Source organism: Catharus ustulatus, chromosome 20, assembly GCF_009819885.2.
Source record: "Catharus ustulatus isolate bCatUst1 chromosome 20, bCatUst1.pri.v2, whole genome shotgun sequence".
In the NCBI taxonomy this organism is placed as follows: Eukaryota; Metazoa; Chordata; class Aves; order Passeriformes; family Turdidae; genus Catharus; species Catharus ustulatus.
In genome coordinates this window covers 1,273,722-1,298,351 of record NC_046240.1, presented here as the reverse complement: position 1 = coordinate 1,298,351, position 24,630 = coordinate 1,273,722, and the positions used below count along the sequence as shown (strand labels likewise).

The 24,630-nt window shown below is 52.5% G+C and overlaps 1 protein-coding gene across 3 annotated transcripts in view; it reads right to left on the bottom strand.

Moving 5' to 3' along the window:
- Positions 1-24,324, bottom strand: part of SHISA6 (shisa family member 6) — a 193,125-nt gene extending 168,801 nt beyond the window's left edge. For all 3 annotated transcript variants that reach the window (XR_004419782.1, XM_033076581.2, XM_033076582.2), the window contains exons 1-2: positions 23,622-24,324; positions 10,560-10,720 (exon numbers count right to left, since the gene is read on the bottom strand). Coding sequence is in view for 2 of the 3 variants with exons in the window: in XM_033076581.2 (XP_032932472.1) it covers positions 10,560-10,720; positions 23,622-24,304 (844 nt within the window). In the remaining variant the exon portion in view is untranslated. The remainder of the gene's footprint in view (positions 1-10,559; positions 10,721-23,621) is intronic.
- Positions 24,325-24,630: the final 306 nt, after the last annotated feature.

Here is a 24,630-nt window from a genome sequence, read left to right as displayed (position 1 = left end):
TCCTGCTGCGTGTCAGCTTAGAGAAAACCTCCTCTGAAAGCCTCTAGAAAATATCCTTAGCATGTTCCAGAAGGAGGGAATGCCCTGGAGAGATGGGCTGTGGAGAAGCTGCCTCAGGTAGAGAAATTTGCTGCAGGAAAGGGCAAGGCAAAGTCTTGGCCTCAGTTCTTTGCTCTGGCTGAGCAGAGCATGAGCCAAGGCAGGGACAGGCACTGGCTGAGCCCTTTGGGATGTGGATGCTAAACCAGAACCTCATCAATCAGGATTTCAGAGGCTTCAGCAGTGTCCTGTGCTGGTAAACATTCCCACTTCCCCTGGACAAGGACTGTGAGAGCTCCACACCTGAGGCCAGGTGAGGGACCTGTCACACACACCGGGGCTGCCTCACTGGAATTTAACCAGGTCACTTCTCCAGCACCACCTGCACTGTCTGACAGTGACTGCACCATCACCCCTCTGGCAGCTGAGCTGGTTTTCCATGGCAAGGTCACTTAGAGCCTTACAGAGCCCATGGCCACTGCTCTCATGAGGGCTGTGGCCAGTGGGCACCTCTGGCCTTCACTGCTCCAGGTCACCATGCCAAGGATAAAGCAGAGAATCTTAATTCCAGTTCATTTTTGTGCAGTTTAAAGTAAAAATTAAAAAAAATAAAAAACAGCTGGGAACAAAAGGAAGTAGATAGTGATGGAAGCAGAGCATAGATTGAGTTGCAATATCTGGGCAGGGGTCCAGCAGGAGGAGAGGGGAAGTTTACTGATTCTGGCACACTCTTAATGGAGCTTTGCTTCCAGCTCCTCACCTCTGTTTACACTTCCATGGAGTGTGATAGGATCAGCAATCAGGAACCAGGAGAGGCTCAACACACAGAATGTGCTTATAAAGATTTCATTCTTCACAGTGTCAAAAAGCAACTTTCTGGAGGCCAATTTAATTGTTGTCAATACTAGTTGCAAATTGGCCTTAACATTTTAAATTGATGTTTTCTGTAAACTGCTCTGATTAATGGAAGAAAAAGATTGTGCTTCTGCCTTTCTCCTGAAGATCTAATGGAGGGAACAAACAATAATTGATCTGGTAAGACACAGAGAGGCAAACAGGGAGACTCAAACCTGCTGCAGAAATTATTTCACCTGTCCACAGCTACAGAATGGCACAGCTGGTTAGACTTTCTTGGGTTTGCTCCCTGAGGAAACTCAGCAGCTTTAACTAAAGTACCTTAACTGCAGGTAGAGGAGTTTGGACTGTAAATTGCCACCATGGTGTCAAATGTGTGTTCTGGAAAGTCCCAAACCTGTTGACCTGGAGCCTTGAAGGTGCTGAGAGTCAATCCCAGTTGGACACCACATTCCCAGAGCACCTAACACAGGTTCCCCTGGGGCTTTCTCACAGGAAACCTCTAAAACCTCGATTCAGGTCTGAGGGGCTCAACTCTGTGGTACCAATCTGAACAACCCCTCTCAGCCTTGCTCCTGCCTGCACCCCTACATTTCATCACTGCACCTCCTGGTGAATGAGTTAAACCACATGATGGAGCAATGTGAGAGCTTGGAGTCGAGAGAGAGGAGTGGCCATGGCAGAGGGGTGTGGAGGAGGAGATGGAGCTCTCAGTTCCATCAGCACAATCCATCCATCATCCATCCATCATCCATCATCCATCCACCCATCATCCATCCATCCATCCATCCATCATCCATCCACCCATCATCCATCCATCCATCCATCCACCATCCATCCATCCATCATCCATCCATCCATCCACCCATCCACCATCCATCCATCCATCCATCCTTCATCCATCCATCCAACATCCATCCATCCATCCATCCACCCATCATCCATCCATCCATCCATCATCCATCCATCATCCATCATCCATCCATCCATCATCCATCCATCCATCCATCATCCATCCATCATCCATCCATCCATCATCCATCCATCATCCATCCATCATCCATCCATCATCCATCCATCCATCATCCATCCATCCATCATCCATCAATCCATCCATCATCCATCCATCAATCCATCCATCATCCATCCATCATCCATCTATCATCCATCCATCATCCATCCATCCATCATCCATCCATCATCCATCCATCATCCATCCATCATCCATCCATCCATCATCCATCAATCCATCCATCATCCATCCATCCATCCATCCATCATCCATCCATCCATCCATCATCCATCCATCATCCATCCATCCATCATCCATCTATCATCCATCTATCATCCATCTATCATCCATCATTCATCCATCCATCATGCATCATCCATCCATCCATCCATCATCCATCCATCATCCATCCATCATCCATCCATCCATCATCCATCAATCCATCCATCATCCATCCATCATCCATCCATCATCCATCCATCCATCATCCATCCATCCATCATCCATCCATCCATCATCCATCCATCCATCCATCCATCATCCATCTATCATCCATCTATCATCCATCATTCATCTATCATCCATCCATCATCCATCCATCCATCATCCATCCATCATCCATCCATCCATCATCCATCAATCCATCCATCATCCATCCATCCATCCATCCATCCATCCATCCATCATCCATCTATCATCCATCCATCATCCATCCATCCATCCATCCATCCATCCCTCTATCTGCCCCACTTCCCAGGATCCCATTAACCCTTCAGCCCCAGGATTTGCTCCTAAACCCAGCAGCTGTCACAAATCCCAGGCAGACAGTGGTAGGATGAGGGTAAATGGTTTTAAACTAAAAGAGGAGAGATTGAGATTGAATATCAGGATGAAATTCCTCCCTGTGAGGGTGGGCAGGCCCTAGCACAGGGTGCCCAGAGCAGCTGTGGCTGCCCCTGGATCCCTGGCAGTGCCCAAGGCCAGGTTGGACACTGGGGCTGGGAGCAGCCTGGGACAGTGGAAGTTATCCCTGCCCATGGCACTGGATGGGCTTTAAGGTCTCTTCCCACCCAGGCCATTCTGGGATGCTGTGGTGCCAGAACCTGGCTCTGGGAATCAGGCCTGGTGCTCCCAGGGGAGGGCTGGGGGGACCTGGAAGCTGCTCTGGAGCAATTTCAGCATCACTCAGAGCATCCCAGAGCCCCTCAGTCCCTCTAACGTGTTGGGTACAACCTGCACAGGATTCCCTGACTTTTCTACATCAGTGCCTCTTCTCCACTGGAGCACTGTGCCAGAAAATCCCGCTTCAGTGCACTTCCACATCTTCTCTGTGTTTAGGTGTGGAGTTCTCAGCAGGCCGAGTTGCACGGGGAGGTTTTGTTTCAGAGTAAATCTATTGGTTTAGCCCTCCCTCCTCCTCACAGCTTCCATTAGTCTGGATTAAAAAAATAATTTAAAATAAAGCTGTTGCCATAGTAACCCCCAGTTTGCAGATACCACCTGGCTGATAAGCACCGTGCTGGCCTTGTGGCTCTGGGCCTGCTCTCTGCCCAAGGAATGCTAAATTCCACCAAAACTCTTGGAGCAGTCACCTGAGGTTTGTGTCCTGGCTCCGGATGCTGCTGCTGTGCGTGGCTGTGTGGATGCTGCCAGTGTCATTATCCTCTTTGTGTGCACACACTCACACCCTCCACCTCCTCCTTTGTTTCCCCACAACAGCCAGACTTCCTGATTTCTTTTGACAATCTTTTTTTCAGATTTGTCACTTGTTACCTGCTTTAACACTCAAACTGCTGACATCAGTCATGAGGGATATTTGGGAATGAGACACAAGAAATTACTGCAAATATTGCTGCTTTTTAGCCCCCACCAAATTCACTGGCAAATAAATTTGCACTGGGGATATTTTGTTGTCTCCTGTGCCTTGTTAGTGGGGCAGTTTCCCCAGAGGTTCTTTTACACAGATTACCCTAAAACTTTCCAGCTCAGTAAAAGGCCCAGGAGAGCAGAACAAACCAATATCCAGAGGCAGCAGCCAGTGTGGCCCTGCTGTGGCTGAGGGAAGGAGGAGGCTCTGGGACCACAGGCTGTGTTCCTGGGCAGCCAAACCTCTCACAGCTGAACATCCCCCAGCCTCCAGCAGCCGTGCAAGGGGGAAGTTGGATGTCCAGAGCAGCAAGGTTAAGAAAAGATAAGCAAAGAAATATTTTAGCAGTTAAACAGATCCATTTGGAACCAGGGCAATGAAGCAGTTTGCATCCCAGCTCCTCCGGGCTTCCCAACCCCTTCTCCTGTGTTTCTGGGTTCTAGAGCTGGCTGGAACAACAGTCCCAACTTTCCAGTGAGCACTGGAAGCTGTTTTGCAAGGTCAGGCTGGCTCAGGGCACAGGACTGAAGGAGCCCCTGTGGAGATGCAGGAGGAGCATTTCTGTGCAACCATGGTGGAAGTGAGGATCCTAAATCCTCCATCCCACAGAGCAGAGCAGGCTGTGCCCAGGGTGAGGATCCTAAATCCTCCATCCCACAGAGCAGAGCAGGCTGTGCCCAGGGTGAGGATCCTAAATCCTCCACCCCACAGGACAGAGCAGCTGGTGTGCTCTCAGCTCCCCCATGCCAGCAGCATCCAGCTCTCCCCACCCTGCTGGACCCATCCTCCCCTTGACAATGGTATTTCAAGTGCCAGGACACTGAGTAACTCTTCCCCTTGACATGTTCTGAGAAGAAAACTGACATTTTCGGGTGGCTCAGAAAATGCTTTGGGATCCCTTTGGGATTTTCCTGGGAGGGAAGGCACTGGGGCTTTTCGTAACATGGGATGTGCTGACAGGAAAAGCAGATGGAGTGGCTCTGACTTGCCTCAGCTCCTACAAATCCTCAAGGTTCAAGGTTCCTTTCTTTTCAAATGTCAGGGAACAGCAAGAGGAATATGGAGGAAAGAAAAGCCCCGTTCCTGGAACACTGTGGGTGTTTTCCAGGTGGTTTCCTTAATTCTTCACCCACCTGCACCTTAAGTAGTTTCTCACAACAAAGCGCAGGGGCTGGAAAACGACCGGGAGATCGTTTTACACCTGCTTTGTATTCCCCTGAACAGCTGTAAATGACAACACAAACTGCGAACAGCAGGGACTGGAACGCCTTCCACACACATCCCTGCACTGATCCTCGGCAAATTAATTCAAAGACTTGCTGGGGATTCGGGGGGGAAGCTCGGTAATTCCGTGAATGGAGAAAGGAAGCAGTTTGAAGCGGAGCCCAGCTGATTTGGGGGAAGGGAGAGAGGGGAAAGGAGGAAGGATGGATGAGGGGAAGGCACTGCTAACTTGGAGGGAACCTGGGCTTTAGGAAAGCCATTGATAACCTGGAGGGAACCTGGATCCCCCAGGGCTTTAGGGGAAGGCATTGATACCCTGGAATGAATCTGTATCCCCTGGGCTTTAGGAAAAGGCCAGAGCCCTGCTGAGTCCATGGGAGCAGGGCTAGGGGCAGAGAGCCCTTCTTGATGTGGTGCTCAGGGTGGAAGTGCTCCCCACACTGCTCTGGGTTTGGCTGGAGATGTTTGCCACAATTTCCATGAAGATTAAAGGCCTCTCCTGCATTTGTTCACATTCAGAACGAGCTCAGAATGTGCCTCTGGGTGCGAGGCACTGCTGAAAGCAGCACTCTGAATGCATCCATCTCTGGAACACCCTGACTCAAAGGGCTTATTAAAAGCCTTCCCCAGATAGATCAGGCTAATCAGAGCACCAGCCTGTGCTGTTTGCTGCATTCCAAGTGGTGATCCTGGCAAGGAGCTCTTCTCCACACCTGCAGGTGCTGCTGTCTCCAGCACAGGTGAAGAGCAGAAGATTTTAACACTGGGAAAAGTCTCCCTGTGGTCAGCCCTTCCCTGGCACCTCTGGAGCTGGATCCAGACCAGTGCATCCCCTTGGAGAGGCAAGGGGATATTCTGAGAATGAACAGGCCAGCAGAATATAAATCTAGGCCTGAGTCTTTCCTCCTCCAAAAGAGTCTTGTGATAGCTCTCCCAGCCTCCTGCTCCTGGAGGAGGTCAGAGGTACCAGAATTCCAGGCACAAATTTTCCTCCCTGCCTCATGCTGGAGCAGGGGACACCTGGGGACCCTTCACTGCTGAAAGCATTTCATGTGGGCGACAGGGACATCCCTGTCCTGAACAGATTTGGCTTCCCACATCAGTGTGATGGTCCTGAATATCCCTTTTCTCCCAGGCTGGGATTGCTGTATGGGGAAAAAAAGAGTCAGTGCAGAAGAGGCAGGAGGAGACTGAGGACAAAGGAACACCTCAGACGTGTCCTGTGCTGGAGGATCAGAGATTTGTCCCAGCTGTGGGGCAGGATTTGAGTCCCCCTGATCCATAAGGACTTAGTAAACCCAGAGCAGTGATTTACATCAGCCAGATGTAAAAGCCTTGGGGTTATCTGTGGTTTGTCCTTGGCTTGGAGAACAGCCATGAGATGACCCTGGCACCTCTCTGCTCCCAGGGCACTCTGAGAGCTCCCATGGGACCAGCTCTGAGCATCTTTCAGAGCTTTGCTTTTCCACATTTTGAGAAAAGCAAACCAACCCTTTGCATTTCAGTTCCAAAAGGCCTTCAAATATCCTTTGAAGGCCAGAAATATTTCAAATATATTGAAAGGACTTCCAAAGCATTCACAGGCTGGGAGAGCTGAGGGTGCTTAGTTTGGAGAGGAAAAGCTTTGGGGGGACCAGATTGAGGCCTTCCAGGAGCTGAAGGAGCTGCGGGAAAGATGCAGAGAGACTCTTTACAAGGGATGGAGGGACAGGACAAGGGGTAACGGTGTTGAGCTAAAACAGGTAGATTTAGATCCCATATTAAGGAAATATTTCCTCCCTGTGAGGGTGGTGAGGCCACCAGAGTGCCCAGAGCAGCTGTGGCTGCCCCTGGATCCCTGGCAGTGTCCCAGCCAGGTTGGACATTGGGGCTTGGAGCAGCCTGGGACAGGTGTCCCTGCCATGGCAGGGGTGGGACAGGAGGTTTGTAAGATCCCTCCCAACCCAAAGCAGTCTGGAGTTCTGTGGGAGCAGCAGCTGGCAGTGGGAGACAGGCTCCTCTCCACCCTGCCCTGAGCAGAACCCGCCCAGGCTGCTCTGCTGGGGCTCTGCAGCCTCAGGCACAGCCCACCTCCATTTGTCACTGTCACCCACAATCATCCTGTTCACTGACACCAAGCCAGCCTAATGGAAAAATGAAGCCAAGGTTTATTTAGCAAGACTTAGGGGCACCCTTCCAATTATAAGTTTGGAAACAAAAGTTCCAAGTCAAACAAACACAAAACTCAATCAGCCGGTGTGCAACGAGGACAATCCTTTCTGGCTGTTTAACCTCTCCTCCTCTGGGCTCCTCAGACAAGCCACAGCCACCAGAGCTGCTGCTTTCCAAAAAAAACCTTACAGCTGTGGCTCCTTGAGCCAATTTGCAGCCCCAGTGAGCAGTGCCTTGTCTGGATCCTGCTACTCCATATTACTGCCTCTTTTTCCTCCAGCTCTCCCTATTTCCTTCTGGTTTTTTGTTTTTTTTTTCTTCTCCTTCTCCCCAAAAAACAAGCATTGGTGATTTTCTACTCCACATCAAGGCTGACCAGCTTTATTCTATTTAAGCTACAACACATTTATTCCCCAAGTTTTACTTCTTCCCATCTGAAAGATTTCAGCATCCACTTGAACAGTTTCCTAATCCCAACAATAATCTGAAGTTTGGCTCAGTAACTGAGCACAGACACCACAGAGCATTGCCCTGCTCTGACCATAAAACATTACAAGAAAACATTACAAGCAAACATTACTGTAAAGCTGTTTTATGATCTCTGTAAGTGATCAGCTTTCTGTCTGCCGTGATCTATGAGGTGATGGTCACAGCTGAGCCAGGAACAAGTTCTTTGGGCGAATTCTCCCTCCCCAGGCCTGGCAGGGGCTGCTGAGGGTTCAGTCCAGCTGGCTGCCCCGAGGAGCAGGGTGCAGTGCCCTGCAGCAGCCAGGGAGGGAGGCTGGGCTGGGAGTGCTCTCCTTTGTGCCTTTGGGGATATTTTCTTTTACTGGACTCCTGCCTGTTCCAGCAGGACTGTGATGGCTTCTCCCCCTCACACAGCCTGGGCAAACATCACCCAAGGCATCAGGGAAGTCATGTTTTGGGTTTTAGGTTTAATATTTTTCAGATTTTCTGCTGCTTGGTGTGTAACTCTGAAACTTCATGTTAGGTGGTTAATAAGTTCTCTTCACAGAGCAGTGACAAAACAATCCCTTCCTAGCTAGAGAATCAAGGACAACCAGTACCCAAAAAGCAGAACCAATGGCTAAGGGAAGGGGGCAAGCCAGGGGGCTGAGACTTCATAGCCTGGGGTGTGGTTGGATAATTGACCCCAATATGCAGATGAACCAAAATTCATAAAAGTGTAAAGACTCCTGACCAGGATCCATCTGGGATTTGATTTGGGTGCAGCCCCAGCCAGGCTCTTGCACTGCCCAAGGTGAATCCTTTCAATAAATACTGATTTTATTCCTTTACTCTCTGTTCCAGGTCAGCCTTTCTAGGCATAAACCCAAGCAGAGGCTGGGTCCCATTCACATCCTGCCTTTCCCTTCTGAGCCTCTTTGCCTTGACCTCTTGTCCCAGTGCTCAGCAAGGACCAGCAGCTCCTGGCTGGGTGCTGTCCCTCTGCAATGTGGTGATTTGGTCGCCACTCTGTGCTCTGCTCCTGGCATCCTTCTGTGCCTCCCTTCTGCACTAGGAAGTCTTAGAAACCTCTTGGAATCCTCAGCTCCCCACAGACAACAGGCAGGGACACTGAAGTCAGCAACTCCCCTCCAAATATTGCCATTCCTCCCTTCTCAGATTTGCCAGTGCCTGAACACAAGACCTAAGGCAAATTTCCAGCACCCAGCTGGTCCCCTCAGCTGTGAGCAAAGAATTCCTCCTGCACCTTCCTCCTGGATCTGTGTGCCCTGAGTGCACACCAGGAGCCAGTGGCAAGAGACAGAGTGTCTCCAGAAGGTGTTCATGCCATAGATAATTACTATCCTCAATTATCCCAGATCATCAAGGCTGGAAAAGGCAACCAAGATGATTGAGTCCAAGCTGTGCCCCATCCCCACCTTGTCCCCAGCCCAAAACTCTGAGAGCCACTTCCAGACCTCCTTGGACACCTCCAGGGATGGGCACTCCAACCCTCCCTGGGCAGTTCCAATCCCTGAGCACCCTTTCCATGGGGAAATTCCTGCTGTGTCCACCCTGAGCTCCCCTGGCCCAGCCTGAGCCGTTCCCTCTGCTCCTGTCCTTGTTCCTGGAGCAGAGCCGGACCCTCCCCGGCTGTCCCCTCCTGTCAGGGACTTGTGCAGAGCCACAAGTTCCCCCTGAGCCTCCTTTTCTCCAGGCTGAGCCCCCTTCCCAGCTCCCCCAACCCTCAGGAGTCATTCTCTAGACCCTTGTCACCCTAAGGGTGGTGTCACAGCTGTCCCCTGATGGTGCCTGTCCCTGGTCACTGGCCATGATCCCTCATTCCTCATGTTTCTGCCCTGGGCCAGAACCACAAATCCTCTCCAGAGCCAGTTCCAAGCCCCAGATATGCAGAACACCTCCCTGTTCCACACAGTTCACCTCAAGGCTGCACTCCAGAGCAAGGTTTTATCTCACAGACCCAAATTTACACACAAGATCACAGTGCTCCCTGGTTTTGGGCTGAAAATGGGAGAGCAAAGGAATCCTTCTCAATTCTCAGGGAAAGTGTTCTGTTCCCAACAGCAGGGGAGGCTTCAGAGGGCACTGTCAGCTGGCTGAGGACATTGCACCAGAACCCTTCAAACACTCACACACCAGCCCTGCCTGAGCCAGCTGAGCCCACTGCTCCCACTGGCTTCTTCCAGAACCTTCCCCAGCAGGAACCACAAGCAGAACCAGGTGACACAGGGCAGGAAATGCCACCAGAACCTTCCACAGGCAGCTGAACAGCTTGTGAGGGAGGAGGGCACATCTTGGTGGAGGAGAGTCCCACATCCAGCCCAGCAATGCTGGAGAACCTGCCACACCCCACTGAACAAAGACAATTACCCATCCATGGAGCATCAAATAAATCAGAACAATGCCTGTAGCCAAGAGGCTGCAATCCCTGGGCCACTGGGGAAATCAAGGCAAAAAGAATTCAATTTTTTTAATGAAAAGAAGCTGAAAACAACCCACCAGGTGCCCTAATTCCCAGTCCAGTGCTCTTGGAGCACCTCTTTGAGCTGCTGGGATCCCTCTGGGTCACCTTCTGCACTGTCCCAGTGCATCCCTGCAGTTCACCTGCCTGAACAAGGCAGCCCCAACCCTTTGGAACCCTCTCCTCAGCTGCTGCAGGGAGCCCGGCAATGCCTCACAGCAGATGTATTTTGTAGGAAACACACAGCTCAACACCATCTCCAGCTACAACCTGCATTCCAACCTCAGCACTCGTGAATTTTTAAAATGCCTGGAGAGAAGAATCACTCTGCTCAGCAGAAACCTGAAAGAGCCATCAGCACCCATCCCTGCCCTGCCTGCTGCCTTCCCCAGCCATTTGCATCCTAATTGGAGTTTACAAAGCCTGCTGTCACCGGGGTGTTCTGCTGGCTCCTGGAAGCTCTGAGGGACAGCAGCACTTACCTGGGTTGCTCTTGGCGGTGCGCACGGGCGTGTAATGGTTTTTGGAGGAGGTCCTGACTGGGGTGCTCTCTTTGGGGGAGGTATCTATGGCCGAGATAGTCTCTCTTTCACAGTGTCCAATTGGGATTGGTCCCTGCTGCCTTAGGATGTCAGCCAGAGCCCTGGAGAGACAGAAGAAGAAAGGGAAAAAATTGTATTTTCACACAGCTAGAATTCAGTATTTGTACTTGCACAGTCTGTGAATCCAGAAGTAGCTGGATTTCTACCATCAACAGAGAAAAAGGCAATGATAGCAATAATAACAAAATTTAAATCTATGGCTTAAAAGCTCTGCTTCTTTCTGTGTATCTGCTGCAAGTATTTCCAGGCTGGCCTGGCTATTGTTTGGTATCTCCTCTGCTCTCTCTAATTCACTTCAGCCCAGGGTTATGGTACCTCTCCATCATTTCCCAGAGCAGACAAACTGCTCCTGGCACATAAAGCACTGCCTCCATCAGGAGCTAGTGCTGCCCCCAGCCCTGGCACCTCCAAAAAGTGACTTCAAAACTGCCCTGCCCAAGCCAAACTCCTTTAAAACTGACTCAGATCAGGAGCGTGATCCCCACATCCTGAAATCCCTGGTTTTTTTCTGCACAAAGCTCAAACCCCAGCAGTGCTGGGAGTGTTTTTTAAAGGAGAGCCAGAAAAATGGATTAAGCAGCTCCCAGGGGCTGATGTCAACACAGCTCTGAGCCTGCCTTGAGCTCTGTGCCCATCAGGGGTTGCTTTAATGGCTGAGTTCTCCCTGCTATTCCTAGGAAAAAGCAATGTCACCCAGTTCAGCTGCAGCCAATGCTTTCCCCTTGGACACTCCAAGATGTTTTCCCCCCCTGCTGTGAATATTTTGGACACAGTGAAATAATTACTGTGTGAACTGATTTTCCTAGGGTAGCCCCAGGTTCTCTCCTGAGCCCCAGGAAAAGCAGGAAAGAGGTGGCTTGTGTGGGCTGTAAGGGACAGGGGCACTTGAAAGGCGATGGAGTTTGAACAGCTCTTTTCTCCTGGCACAGGGAACATGTGTGGAGTCACACATGTGACTCAGGTCCCAGGGAAGGTGTCAGGAGGAAATATCCCCTCATTGCACATTAATGGGAGGGATGCTGGCATTGCTCATATCCACTGGCATCCCTTAAATGCCACATTTCTGGGCTTTCATATGAGAAATAGTTTGGGACCTGTGTCTGTTCCATTTTCCAAATCATTTCCTCTCCAGACTCCTGTCCCTGTGCATAATGGATTGCAATACTAATGTGCTCCACAGAAGGAACTCTTGGAGGATCTGAGAGGCTCCCAAGGAGGATCACATTAGTTCAGCACCAGCCTGTACAGAATTAGGATTTTTTTACCCTTTTTTTGATTATTTATTGGTTGTAGAGAGAGCAGACCTGGAGGCTATAACCAGCCACTGTTGGGATTTCTGTGTGCACACAGACTGCTCCTCATGGGGTGAAGGGATTGGAGCTTGCAAGGAGAGCACACACTGTGCTGAGCCAGACCCAGAGAGAGGAGGAGGGGACAGCCATGAGAGAGGGTGCTGAGCCTTGTGCCAGGCCTGGACTGCTTCTTCCTCCTGAGGAAAGGGGGAGCTGGTATTTGCTGAGGAACTGGTGTTGAGGAGCTGGTGTTTGGTGAGGAATTCGTATTGAATGATGAACTGGTGTTAGGTGAGGAGCTGGTATTGAATGATGAGCTGGTGTTTGGGGAGGAGCTGGTGTTTGGTGTTGCCCCAGAGCTCCTGGATTCCTTCCCCCTGACTGACACAGAGCTCTGGGTGCTCCCCACCACTCCCAGCCATGCCTGAGTGTCCCTAACTGATCCCCAACCTCCAGGACACTTTTGACACTTTGCCTCCTTGCCCAAGGTCATGGAGAACAAGACAAGGACTTGAGGCTGTTTCTGAGGCTCCTGCCCTGTGTGACAGCACAGGAAGAGAGGATTCATTCATCCCAGTAATCCTGGTGGCTTTTCCAGGCCAGAACCTCCCCACTACACCCGAGCCTGCTGCCTGGGGAGGCCGGGGGAGCTTGGGGAGTTTGGCACCACCCCAGCACACCCAGTTGGAGCCATCCCATTTTCCACAGACACCAGGTTGGCAGGTGGAGCCCTTGGTAGGAATCTCCAAGGTGTATTAAGCATCAGCAGCATTTAATGGCATCTGCAGTGCAGAAACCCTGAGAGCCATCTTTCAATCACACACTTTGCATTAGCACCATTATTTACTGGCCCACAGTGGCTTGGGCTCCTTTTGAACACTCAGCCAAGACATTCTGAGTGTTGAGAGTGCAATCACTCAGAACTCAGACACCACTGAAGCAGGGTGGATAACTCCAAAACACTTCATTCCACTTGTTTTAATGGAAGCAGCCAAGGCAGGGACTGGGAGAGGGCAGGGGGATGGGGCACACACTGGGAGCTGGAGGAACTGGGGGGATGGAAATGGGACAGAACAAACTAGTTCTGCCCCAAACTGAGTGTTTAGTCTGAGCAGAAGAGGCTAAAAGAGACCCCACACCCCAGCACTGGGGACACAGCAGGGCTGTTCATGGAGCTGTCTGGCAAAGGAGACAAAAGGCTCATGTTGAGTCAGGAAAAACCACAGTGGGACAGCAAAACTCTGGAACAGGGATCCAGGGAGCCTGAGGGGTCTCCACCCTTGGAGACGGAATTCAGCTGGAAAAGGCCCTGGACATTCCCCTCTATTGAAGTTGGCCTTGTTTAAGCAGCAGAGGGACCTCCACAGGTCCTCCCAACCTGATTTCTGCTTGGATTGAGTCTCAGACCACCTTGCACTGCAGGTCAGGCTGCTTCTCATTCTGCTGCCTTCTCCTGGGATTGTTTCTCTCTGAATGGGTTTGATGCAAACACCTTTCCTGTGTCCTGCATGGAGAGTTTACATCCCTTCACTAAAAATAACTGAGGTCATTCAAGTGAACATTCCCTGGAACAACAGAAGCTGGTGAGAAGTGAGAGTCTGAGTCCTCCCAGACATTCCCTACCTAGAGCTGAACCCAGAGCCTGCTGCCCTCCACAAGGACAAAACCCTGAGTCCAGGACAACATTTCAGTCTTTGATCCCTGCCACAAACAACTGCACAGCTGAGGTACCTGACAGAACGAATTTAAACCCATTTTGGTTTTCTTCCTAAAGGGATGGTAACAAGAGCCACTCTCTGGGCTGGTTGAGGGTCACAACCAGGAAATGATTTTGGGTGCCAGACACCTGTGAGGGAGGAGACCTTTACTCCCAGACATAGTGAAGAAACCCCAGAAAAGTGATGCCTGCCCTGTCAGACTGTGCATGAGATAAACTGGACAGAAGAGTCCAAAGCAGCCCTGCCTGGTTTGTGTGTGTGACTAAAGCAATGGGAGCTCAGCAATGCTGAGGTGTCCCCTTCTCATCCCCTAAACAGCCCAGTCTGAGTGTCCTGAGTGCTCTCTCCTCACCCTCCTCATGTCTAACAGAGGGAAAAAAAGACTGATAAGAAGCAGCAGAACAAAACACTAGAGGTGGAGAGGAGGAGAAAGCCCAGCTTGGATGGAGCTGGTTTGTTCCGTGCCAATTCAATCAGGTGCTGTGTGGGATCCAGTTTATTTCCATAAAACCCCGAGGTGGTGGGAGGTCAGTCCCACTTAAAAGAGGAAGGATTTGGTTGGTGACAGTCCCCTGGGTCCAGCTGGCTCACTTCCCACTGCAAAGCTCCAGGAGAACAGACTCACTGGGAAATTTGGATCTCATGTGTGCGCAGCCATTTGGGTACAATTAGTGCCACTGATGTCAGCAGCATCCTAATCACCTGCAGAAGGAGATGAGACACTCCAGAAACCTTCCTGTGACGACACATCTCTTATCTGAGCACCACAAAGCTCCCTGGCTGGAGCGTGGCACTGTCCCTGCAGCTGATAAGGATTTGTGACACCTTTCCCTCGCGTCATCTCCGAGCCAACGCCGAGGCTTCGTTCCCCTGAACCCAGAGCAGGCACAGTGCAGGGGGGATGCTGGACAGGGTGCTGGACTGGCTGTGCCAGGGGAACCTACAGATGTGTCCCATGGCTGGACAGCCCAGGCCAGGTCCTGCTCCCAGGGATGGCTGTCGTAACACTCTGGATAAATTGGGGACTTTGGGAAGAAAGCCAGAGGGATGAACACCAGGACCACGATGCAAGGAAGGAGCAGTGGCTATTTCAGAAGGAAAAACCAAAAGGATTTGGTGTAAATCCAAAGGAATCAAGGGGGTGGATGGAAGCAGTGTGGCAGCCAGGCTGGGAATCAGTTGAGGCTTGGTGCTGGAAGGGGAAATGACAGACTTTGATCCAAAATGTGGCTTTGTAGTCAGGGAGAAGGTGAAGCTGCAGGGCTGGGAGGGAGCAGTTCACTGCAGCTCACCCTGCCCCTCTAACCCAGCCCAGAACCTGAATCTGCTCCCTGAATTTCCCACGAGGGAGCAGCAGCTGGAGCACTGCTGTCCTCCCCACAGCCTCTTGGGGAAAGTATTGTCCCATCTTCCCCACACCCAGAGATTCCCAACATGAATTAATAGGTGAGTGTGCACACAGGTGTCCCCTCTGATGAAGACAAGGGGAGCTTTGGTGACAGCTCCAGCAGGCTGGGATGTGGCCTGAGGGAAATGAGATTGGAGTGAGCGGTCTGTGGGTGCTGGGTGGGAAAGGCACTGGGAAGAGCTGCCTATTTCCAGCAGTTCAGGGGGTACACACAAAACTTCACTGATTTGCCTTCTGAAAATCCCCTCTCATGCAGACCTTAAAAATGGAGTGGTAGGAAATAGAGTTTCCTGTTCCAAGTCCCTGTGAATTTGGGGAAGAATGGAAGGACAATGACCAAATGGGTCTGGCAGAGCACAGTGAAAAGAGCAGTGCCTGGCTGAGCTGGAGCTGCTAAAAGCAGAGCTGGGATGGAGTTGGTGGCAGAACTCCAATCACTTCAGCACAGCCAGGATTTCACTACAAGTTCTTCAAAAAAAAGCCAGGTTAAAGACTCCCCTATGCTCTGTTACTAACTCGGGAAGAAAGAGGCAGTTATTCCGGGAAATGGATTTATCCAGCCTGGAGCCAGCTCACCTGGAAGGGACAGCTCTCTCCGAGGGACAGCATTTCGGTCACCAGCCACTCTCAGAGAGGGAGCCCGTGAATTATTCATGGCTTGGCTCCTGGCCCCACACCTGCTGTGAGCCTCGGGAAGCTCCAAACGCTGACCACGCCCGGGGCTGGCCAGTCCTGGGGGGTTCCACATCCCAGTGCTGCCAGCCAGGTCCTGTGTGCCCAGACTGGCCAGTCCTGGGGGGTTCCACATCCCAGTGCTGCCAGAGGGGTCCTGTGTGCCCAGACTGGCCAGTCCTGGGGGTTCCCAATTCCAGGTGCTGCCAGCCATGTCCCCCCAGGCTGTGTCACACAGCAGCCTCAGCAATGCCCCCCTGCTGCCTGCTGGGCATCACCCTGATCGTGCCCAGGATTTATCTCCACGTTAATTGATTAATTGATCACAGGAACGCACTACAAGCTGCTCCATCAGGGAATTGCTGCTGTTGCTCCCCTTGGGAGGCTGTGCAGAAGCAGAGTTTTGTTTGTGGAAGTTCAGGGGCTCTGCAGAGCCAGAGCTGCACCAGTCCCAGGTCAGCAAAAGAGAAATTTGGGCTCTGCATTGCCAGGAACAGCAGCAGCTCAATCCTCAGAGCAGGAATTCTGGTGAGGAACACCAGGAATGGTTTTTCACATGCCTGAATAGGAGTGTGGGGAGTTCCTGGCAGAGTTCAAAGAGCTCCCAGGGATGCACAGGGTGGGATTGTTGGGGTGTCTGTGCAGGACCAGGAGTTGGACTGGATGATCCATGTTGGTCCCCTCACCATGGATATTCCATGATTCTGTGATTCCATGCCTGTGTGTGTGTGTGCTCGAGGACAGGTGAATTCATCCATGGAGTTAAGAAGGGAAAATACTAAACATTGGGATGTTTAGTAATACTAAATATACTAAATAATACACTAAATAATAAACACTGGGATACCTTTCCACAGGTGAAGCATTTGCACCCAGTGTAAGTGAATATTCATTCTTTAAAATACACATTGCAAGGAAAAATCAGATGGCTCCTGAGAAATCTTAGTGCCAAATACAATTTGGGAAGCTCCTGGAATTTAATCCACCTCTAAAGACAATTGCTTCACACACCTCACACCAGTGTCCAAACTGAATAATGTCTGTGATGTGAGCAAGGAATTCAAGGAATTTCCAGCAGTGACTGAGCTCAAAATGGGTGACACCAGTTCCTCTGAACACAGCAGGCTCAAAGAGAACAAAACTGTTACGTAAAGATTTAGTAATTAAAAGCTTAAAACGAACCTTTCCAAGGGATGTTTCTCTGCAGAGAGATGTCACCCTGAGCAGAAAGTGTCCCCAGTGAGGGCAGGACCTGCACCTGAGCCATGTCAGGCTGCTGGGGACAGGTAGTGGCAGAAGATTGGTACCCGCAGGTGCCACCGAGGCTCGGGCTGGCTCCAGGAGGGAGCAGCCCCTGTGACCCCCTGCCCCAGCTCCCACCTTCACCCACCCAGCTCCAGCCCCTGGTCCTCCCAGAACAACTGGGAGGCTCCCTGGAAAAGAGGAGATACCCAGGAAAGGCATCAGGGGTGCTGGGAGAGCAGGAAGCTGTGCAGGACAGGAACAGAGCATTCCCTGATCACAGAAAGGAGAGGAAATAAAACCAGCAGGTCTTGCTGGGTGTGAAAGGCAGTGGGAGCAATGCTGTGCTGGCCCAGCTCCTTGTCCTGCTCCTGTTTGTGCTGTGCATCCTCAGGCACACACACACAGCGACAGCAGCGGTGCTCACGTGGCTTTGGGAGCGCACGGCTGCATCTGGGGAAGGTTCAGGCACAAGGACTCTGGTTTTACACCAAATCCTCTGCTGTGAGCACAGTTAAGGGGCTTTGAACTCACTGAAGAAAGCTGCACTCTCTCTGAAGAGCCCTTGCAACAAAGGAGGTTGTGGTGAGAGCTGAAGCACAGCACAGCATTTATTGTGGAAGAATTCTGTGTTTATCCACCTGGGGAAGGAGATATCTGAGCCCTCCAAGCAATGCAGTGCACACAGATCTAAGGAAACCCAGCCAGCCCATGTGAGTGGGGGCAAAGGCAAGCAACAAATGCCCTGATCCCATCCTCCTGAGCAAGTTCAGATCTTATGTGGAACAGAAATTTTAAAAGGCATCTGATCTCCAAAGGCACAGAGATCAACTGCTACTACTTAAGGATATAAGAGATTACAAAACTAAAAGAAACAGAAGTTCAGAGCTACATTGGATTCCCTTGACACCTTATGATGGAGTTGGACTAATAGAAAAAGTTAATTAGCAAGCAGGAAAATATCAAATAAATGGGAATTAGAGACACGGAGATGATTTGGTGGAGGCAGAGTGGTTTCTGAGCCTGGCCTCTCGTAATGGGAGAAGTTCAAAGGGAAAGGAGAAGCCCAGAAGCACCCAGAGGAAGTCAGTGGCCAGGCAGCCTCTGTGCTCCCACAGAGACAATCTCTCCAAAACAGACTCAGAGTGGAAAACACGTCAAAAAAATCCCAATTATCAAACTGCAAACCACGACCAGAGCTCCAGCCTGGAGCTTTCCCAGCTCATGGAAGTGAAACAAAAGGAAAAATGTTTTGTACATTTGTATGGGTACATGCACAGATACACACCTGGCCTGGATTTGAGTGTGCATCTGGACAATTCACCCTGCAAACAGGACAAGATCCAGGTGTTCTCCCTGCTTAGGAGTTGGCCCAAATGCAGCAGCAGGTGCAGGGTTGGTGGTGCAGGGCTGGTTTGAAACAGAACTCGTTCTGAGTAACTTCTCTGAGGTCACAAGTGCAAGGTGTCCCTGCCCATGGCAGGGGTGGAATGAGATGATCTCTAAGGTTCCTTCCAACCCCATCCATTCTGTGATTCTGTGATTTATGGCTGCACCTGTTTTGTTTTTTCTTAGTTCAGTGTGACCTGTGCTTGTGGCCCTGTATTCTGTGCCTGTGAGAGGGACAGGGCACTTCAGAGGAGAGACTCAGAAACCATCAGGATTAAACAACTCAAAGCAGGGCAAAGAGCAGCTGAAAGGCACCCGAGTGAGTCCGAGTGGAGTGAAAAAAGGCAGAGCATAAAAACACATCAGTGGAAAGAGACTGAAAGCAGGAACAGCATCCAAGAAAGAAAACCTTCTGTAGAGTCCCTGTGGCCAGGTGTGTTCACAGCACTCCCTCCCTGCCCTGGGGACGGATAGAGTTTGATTGTTTGGCTCCAGCAGCCCTCGGCAGCGAGAGCAGAGCTGAAGGAGCTGCCTGTGATCCCCATCTCAAACACCAGGGCTGGAGCGAGGCACTCCTCATAACCTTCACACCTGAAAGCAGCTCCCTGCAGCAACCCCTGAGCAAGCACAGGGCCTGGAGCTGCCAGGAGGTGCAGCCTGCAGGAACACAAACCCTGCTCCAATTCCAGTTAGACTCACACAGAACAGCAGATCCTTGGATCTGGGGGCAAACAGATCCATTGCCTCTGGTTCCTGCTGGAATTCAGAGCCACGGAGCAGAAAGGACCCGGAATGGATCCATTTAACTGTGATCTTTACAAGAGGAAAGGATGCTCATTTATAAAAGCTGTCAGTTATCACTCCCAGAGCAGGAGATGCAAAGAGGCTAAAGAGAAGAGGAGCACAGATATCTTCCCTCTTTGCAGCAGCACAGATGCTGTGGGAGGAGGGTGAAGTGAAGCACAGCACACAGCCTATTTCCTTCTCCCTTTGCCACCCCTCAGACATGCTCCATGCAAGGCCAGATAAGGCCTTTTAGCAGCACACAGAGCTGGTTTGCTGGGAAAAATTCCTGTGCTGCTTCCCAGGAGAGCAGCTGGGCTCCCACCAGTGCCCCAGGGCCAGCACTGCCACTGAGTGCAGCTCAGCTGACCAGTGGGATGCACTTGGGATATTTCAATCCCAAGCTGCCGACTCTATCCAGATTCCAATCTGTGCATTCCCAGCTCAGCAGAGAGCAGTGGCTGCTGCTGAGGCTAAGCAGGGGTCGTGGAGCAGTGCTACATCTGTGAATTATTTATGTTCTGTAGCATGGGGATGCAGGTTCATGGCCAGAGTATGAGAACATTCTGTGTCACCCCTTCTTGCTACCAGAAAACTCACCCAGCTTTGGAAAGAACCAGCTGATATTCCCTATTCAAACACTCCCAAACTCATTCACATACTGAAAGTAAAGCAAATCTTCTTAAATTGTTCTTAAGAAATGCTTGAGAGAAGAAAACAACCCTGGCAATGAGACAAAAACAAACCGTCCTCATCAATGCCTGAGAGAGCATCAGCACACACAACATTGCTGGGTGTAATTCTCAGAAACCAACCCCAGCTTCTACCTGGAGCCCAGCAATAGTTCTGACTGTGTAACCCCCAAAGCAAGAGGCAACTCTATATGGCCAGGCTGCAAGATCCTATAATTACAAAAAAAACCAAACAACAAAAACCCCAGTTCCATTGAAAGTATTGCAAGCTTTCTGTAAAACAGGAATATTTCAGCTCCTGGTTTTCAAAGCACTTCCATTTAAGTGCTGTTAGAAACTGTCTCAGTGAGTGCCACTGCTGAGCCCAGATTCACAGCAGTGCCTGTGCTTTAAAGGGACGTGGCAGTGCCTGGAAACAGGAGCTGATTCCAGCTCGGAGCTGCACAGCCCCTTCCTTCCAGGGCAGAGTGACAGCTCTCCTGTGAATTTGTAAACCCTTCTTCCATCAAAAGACGTTATATGAGCTCTGTCTCCCTCAAAATGTTCTTTCTAAGTAAGTTCATAAGGATTTTCTGTAAAAGCTGGATGAGAAACGAGCAGAGGGATAACATCCACACATGGCACTGCTCAGCAAGCATTTATGAGGAAGTAAAATTTACAGTGTGTGATCCTGCCCGTGGTGAAGTGCAGGGAAGTTCTGATTGATCCTCCCTGCCTGTGGGATACTAGCCCAAGAGGCTTTTTGCAGCCCCCTGTAACAAGTTCTGCTCATGCTGCTGCTCTCCTCCTCCCAGAGGATGCTCACTGAGGTTTAATGCACTCGCCATCCCTACAGAGAATTATTGTGGATGTTACACTTCACTCCAGCTGACACCACCTCAAACAGACAGAAATATCTGAGCCCATCCTGTTTTCCTCCTTCCCTCTTACTCCCCAGCAGCTGTCAGAGACAAAGACAAACCATTCTCTCCTCGTATTCAAATCCTGCTAAGAACACCGAGAGCATTTAGCCCAACACAGGAGATGCACTTCACAGTATTGAAACCCTCGTGTGATGTTGATCAAGTTCAGGTAACACAGCTCTGAAAGGTATAATCTTTTACCAGCTACCATATTATAGAAGTCAATCAACTCCTTAAAATGCTCTGGAAGTCAAGCTTCCCGAGCACTCAATCTGCCATTCATACTTCTACACACAGGTGAATCATTTCACCAGAACTTATCTAAATAAAGCAAAGCAAGCATCAAAGAAATGAAAACATCAGGAAGAATCCAGACAAGTCTGGCAACACTGGCTCTGATTTCCAAGGGCGAAGGATCCAACCCTGCAGCAGGCTGGAGCTGGAGCAGAAGTAACATATGGACGTCCAACCCAGATTTCCAAATTTAGTGTGAAGATAAGGCCCAGGCAAAGTTGCCTTGAAGCCAGAAGAGCTGGGCAGCTGGGGAACCATGCCTTAGTTAACACAAGACTTAAAAGAGCCGATTTTCTGGCTAAGCCACTTGCAGGACCCTTGCCTCTGCACAGCTGTGTGTAGTTTTTGACACTGTGAAGTTCTGTTCTTGCAGGGACCAGGGGCAGGTGGGATTTGGAATGGAATATGTGGGCCAGACCCTCAGCGAATGTAAACCAGCCTCATTGTTTTTCCTCGCTGCAGGGAGGAGTCTAAATAAAACACATTTTCCCAAATAAATAAAAACTGCGTCACTCATCTCTTTTTCCCTCACAAAAAACGAATATTTCTCCCCCCAGTCTCTGTTGATTGCAGCTAAGGTTCAGCCTTAAAAACATGGTCAATGATTACAAGAGTTCTGATTTTAAAATCTTCATTAAAATATTTTTTAGGAGGCATTATCTGCTAGAGTTAAGGTCTCTCCCCCTGATGCTCACCACTGTTCTAAAGAAATCTCTCACCAATTTTTATGTTCAGACACAGGGAGCTCTCAGATTCGAGGCACGCAAGCAGCACTCATCATTTGGAGGGACTTTTTCATCATAAAATAAATATGAACTGAGAGAGAACACGCATTTATCCAAAAGGAGGATTGCTATGGACGCCTGAGCTTTTGCTTTGAAGCAGGATTTTCTGTGCCACGCCGAGCGCTCGCTGTCATCACAGCGCTGTGTGACACCGCTGCCGAGGGGACCCGAGCCGCGAGGGCAGGCTGCTCGGGGTTTGGAGAGGGACACGAACAAAAACGGGAACGTGCAGAGCTCTGCCTGCCACCAGCGCTTCCCCGCACAGCCCCAGCGGCCGCACGGTGAAGGCACCACCCAGGGGGCTCAGATCCATCCCCTCCACACTTTCAAAACTTCTCCCGGGCAGGACAGGACCCGCAGGGTCCCAGCGGCTCTGCTGTCCCCGGGGAGGGTGCAGGGGGATGCTTGGAGGGGTTTGGGGTTGCTGAGGATCCCGGGTGCAGGGAGGAAGTGCCAGGGGCAGGAGGGGGATGCGAGGGGGCAAGATGGAAATGCAGGGTGCAGGAGAGGCATGTCTGGGGGCAGAAGGGATGTGCGGGGGTCCCAGGGCAGGAGGGGAGAGCAAGGAGGGGCAAGCCGGGATGCTGGGGGAGACTCCAGGATCAGGAGGAGGGTGCCAGGGTGCCGGAGAACAGGAGGGGGGCTCCGAGGGGTTAAAGGGGGTGCCGGCGTGCAGAGGAATGCCTTAGGGGACGGAAGAGGGGTGACGGGATGCCGAGGGGCAAGGGTGGCGTTCTGGGATGTAGAGGAGGGTGCCGGGGGACAGGAAGGGGTGCCGGGGGACAGAAGTGTGTGCCGGCGGCAGGAGGCGAATGCCGGGTTGCAGACGGGATTCCGGGGGCGGCTACGCGGGGAGCTCCGGGACGGACTCGGCAGAGCCGGGCAGAGCGGAGCTGTCTGGGAACAGTCCGTGAGCAGTCCGGGAATTATCCGGGAGCTGTCCCAGGGCTGTCCCGGAGCTGTGCCGGAGCCGTCCCGGAGCTGTCCCGGAACTGTCCCGGATCTGTCCCGGATCTGTCCCGGAGCTGTCCCGGAACTGTCGCGGGAGCTGTCCCGGAGCTGTCCGCGGAGCCGGTGCTGAAGGCAGGGGAGGCAAGCACAAACGCGGCGGCGGAAGAAGAAGCACGGGGCACCAGCAAGGGCCCCGAGGTGGGCGATGGGATGGCCAGAGGGGTGCGGGTGCCCCTGGTCGGACCGTGGGAAGGAGGAACTCTTGGGCAGAGGAGGGAAAGGGAAAATCCTTTGGTGGATGGTGCAAAGAGGGAACCCTTGGTCAGCCCTCACAAAGGGGGAAACCCTTGGATAAATGACTCAAGCAGGGACCCCTCGAAGCAGCAGCACATGGGAAATTGTTTAGACGGGTGGCACAGAAGGGGAGCGATGGAGCAATGGGAGAGTCATAGCAGTGGGGAAACCCTTGGAAGGATGGAGCAGAGAAAACTCATGGTGAGCCAGAGCAAAGCACAGAGACTCGAGTGGGTGGTTCACAGGGAGACTTCTTGGGTAGTGAGTGTGGCAGGAGAACCCCTGGACAGCAGTGTAAAAACTGAGCCCTTGGACAGCAAGCCCAAAGGTGGGATCCTTGGAGGAGCCACGCAACGGGAAACTCTCAGACAGGCTGCGCAACTGGGAAACCCTGGAAAGGAGGGCCCTTGGCTGGGCAGTGCGGTGGCCAAACCCTCAAGCAGACTGTGCCAAGGGGGAACGCTTGGTGAGGGGCCATCCCTGGGGCCGAGGGGCACTGGGAGCAGGGGAAGGAGCGCACCTGTGAATGTTCATCTCCCGGGGCGGGCGCCGCGCCTTGTCGTAGGCCACCTTGGCGAAGACGCCGGCGATGAGCACGAAGGCGATGGCCCCGCACGAGATGTAGACGGTGGCGTTGGTGCTGTCCTTGTCCGGGTCGTACTTGTTGGCGTCCCCATCGCTGCCGTCGCCGCCGTCGGCGGGCAGGGCACCGCTGGCCGTGGTGGGGTGGGCCCACTCAGGGCTCTTGTAGTTGCGGCACAGGCTCTGGTTGAGCTTCTCGGCGCGCTTGTTGCAGCAGAAGCGGTAGAAGCAGGTGCCGCAGCAGTAGCGGAAGCCCGTGAGGCTGTTGTTGCACTCGAACTCCTTGTCCCACTGCCCGCTCACGTCGTAGTACCCCCAGCACGTCTCGTGCGCCGGGGCCGAGCTCCCGCCGCCGCCCCCGCCTCCGGGGGCTGCCTTGCCGCCCCCCGCGCCCTTGCTGCGCCCGGGCAGCGCCGTGGGGGCGGCGGCCCCCGGGCCCGCCAGCGTCTGGTTCAGGAGCTCCTTGCCCGGCTTGGGGGTCCGCCGCGCCGCCGCCGCCCCCTGGGTCCGGTTGCCCTTGGCGCGGGGGGGCCCGGCCGCCTGCGCGGGCAGCGGCAGCAGCAGGGCCAGGAGCTGCAGGGAGAGCAGGAGCAGCGGCAGCAGCAGGTGCCGCGGCCCCATGGCGAGGGGCGAGGCGCGGGGCGCAGCGCGGGGGGCGCGGCGCGGGGGGCGCGGCGGGCGGGGGTGGGGGCTCAGCGGCCGCGGCGCTGCCCCATGGAGCGGGGCGGGGGCGGGGGGTGCGGGCGGGGGGTCCCGCTGCTGCCGCCGCGCTGGCTCCTCAGCGGCGGCCGCCCCGCTTCATGCCGGCGCGCAGCGAGCGGCGGAGCCCGGCGGAGCGCGGTTGGAGGCGGCGGGGTCCCGGCGCTGCTCCGGCGAGGGGCTGCGAGAGACGGGGAGAGGGTGAGAGCGCGCCGCGCCCCGGGCAGCCCGGCCCGCCCCCGCCCGCC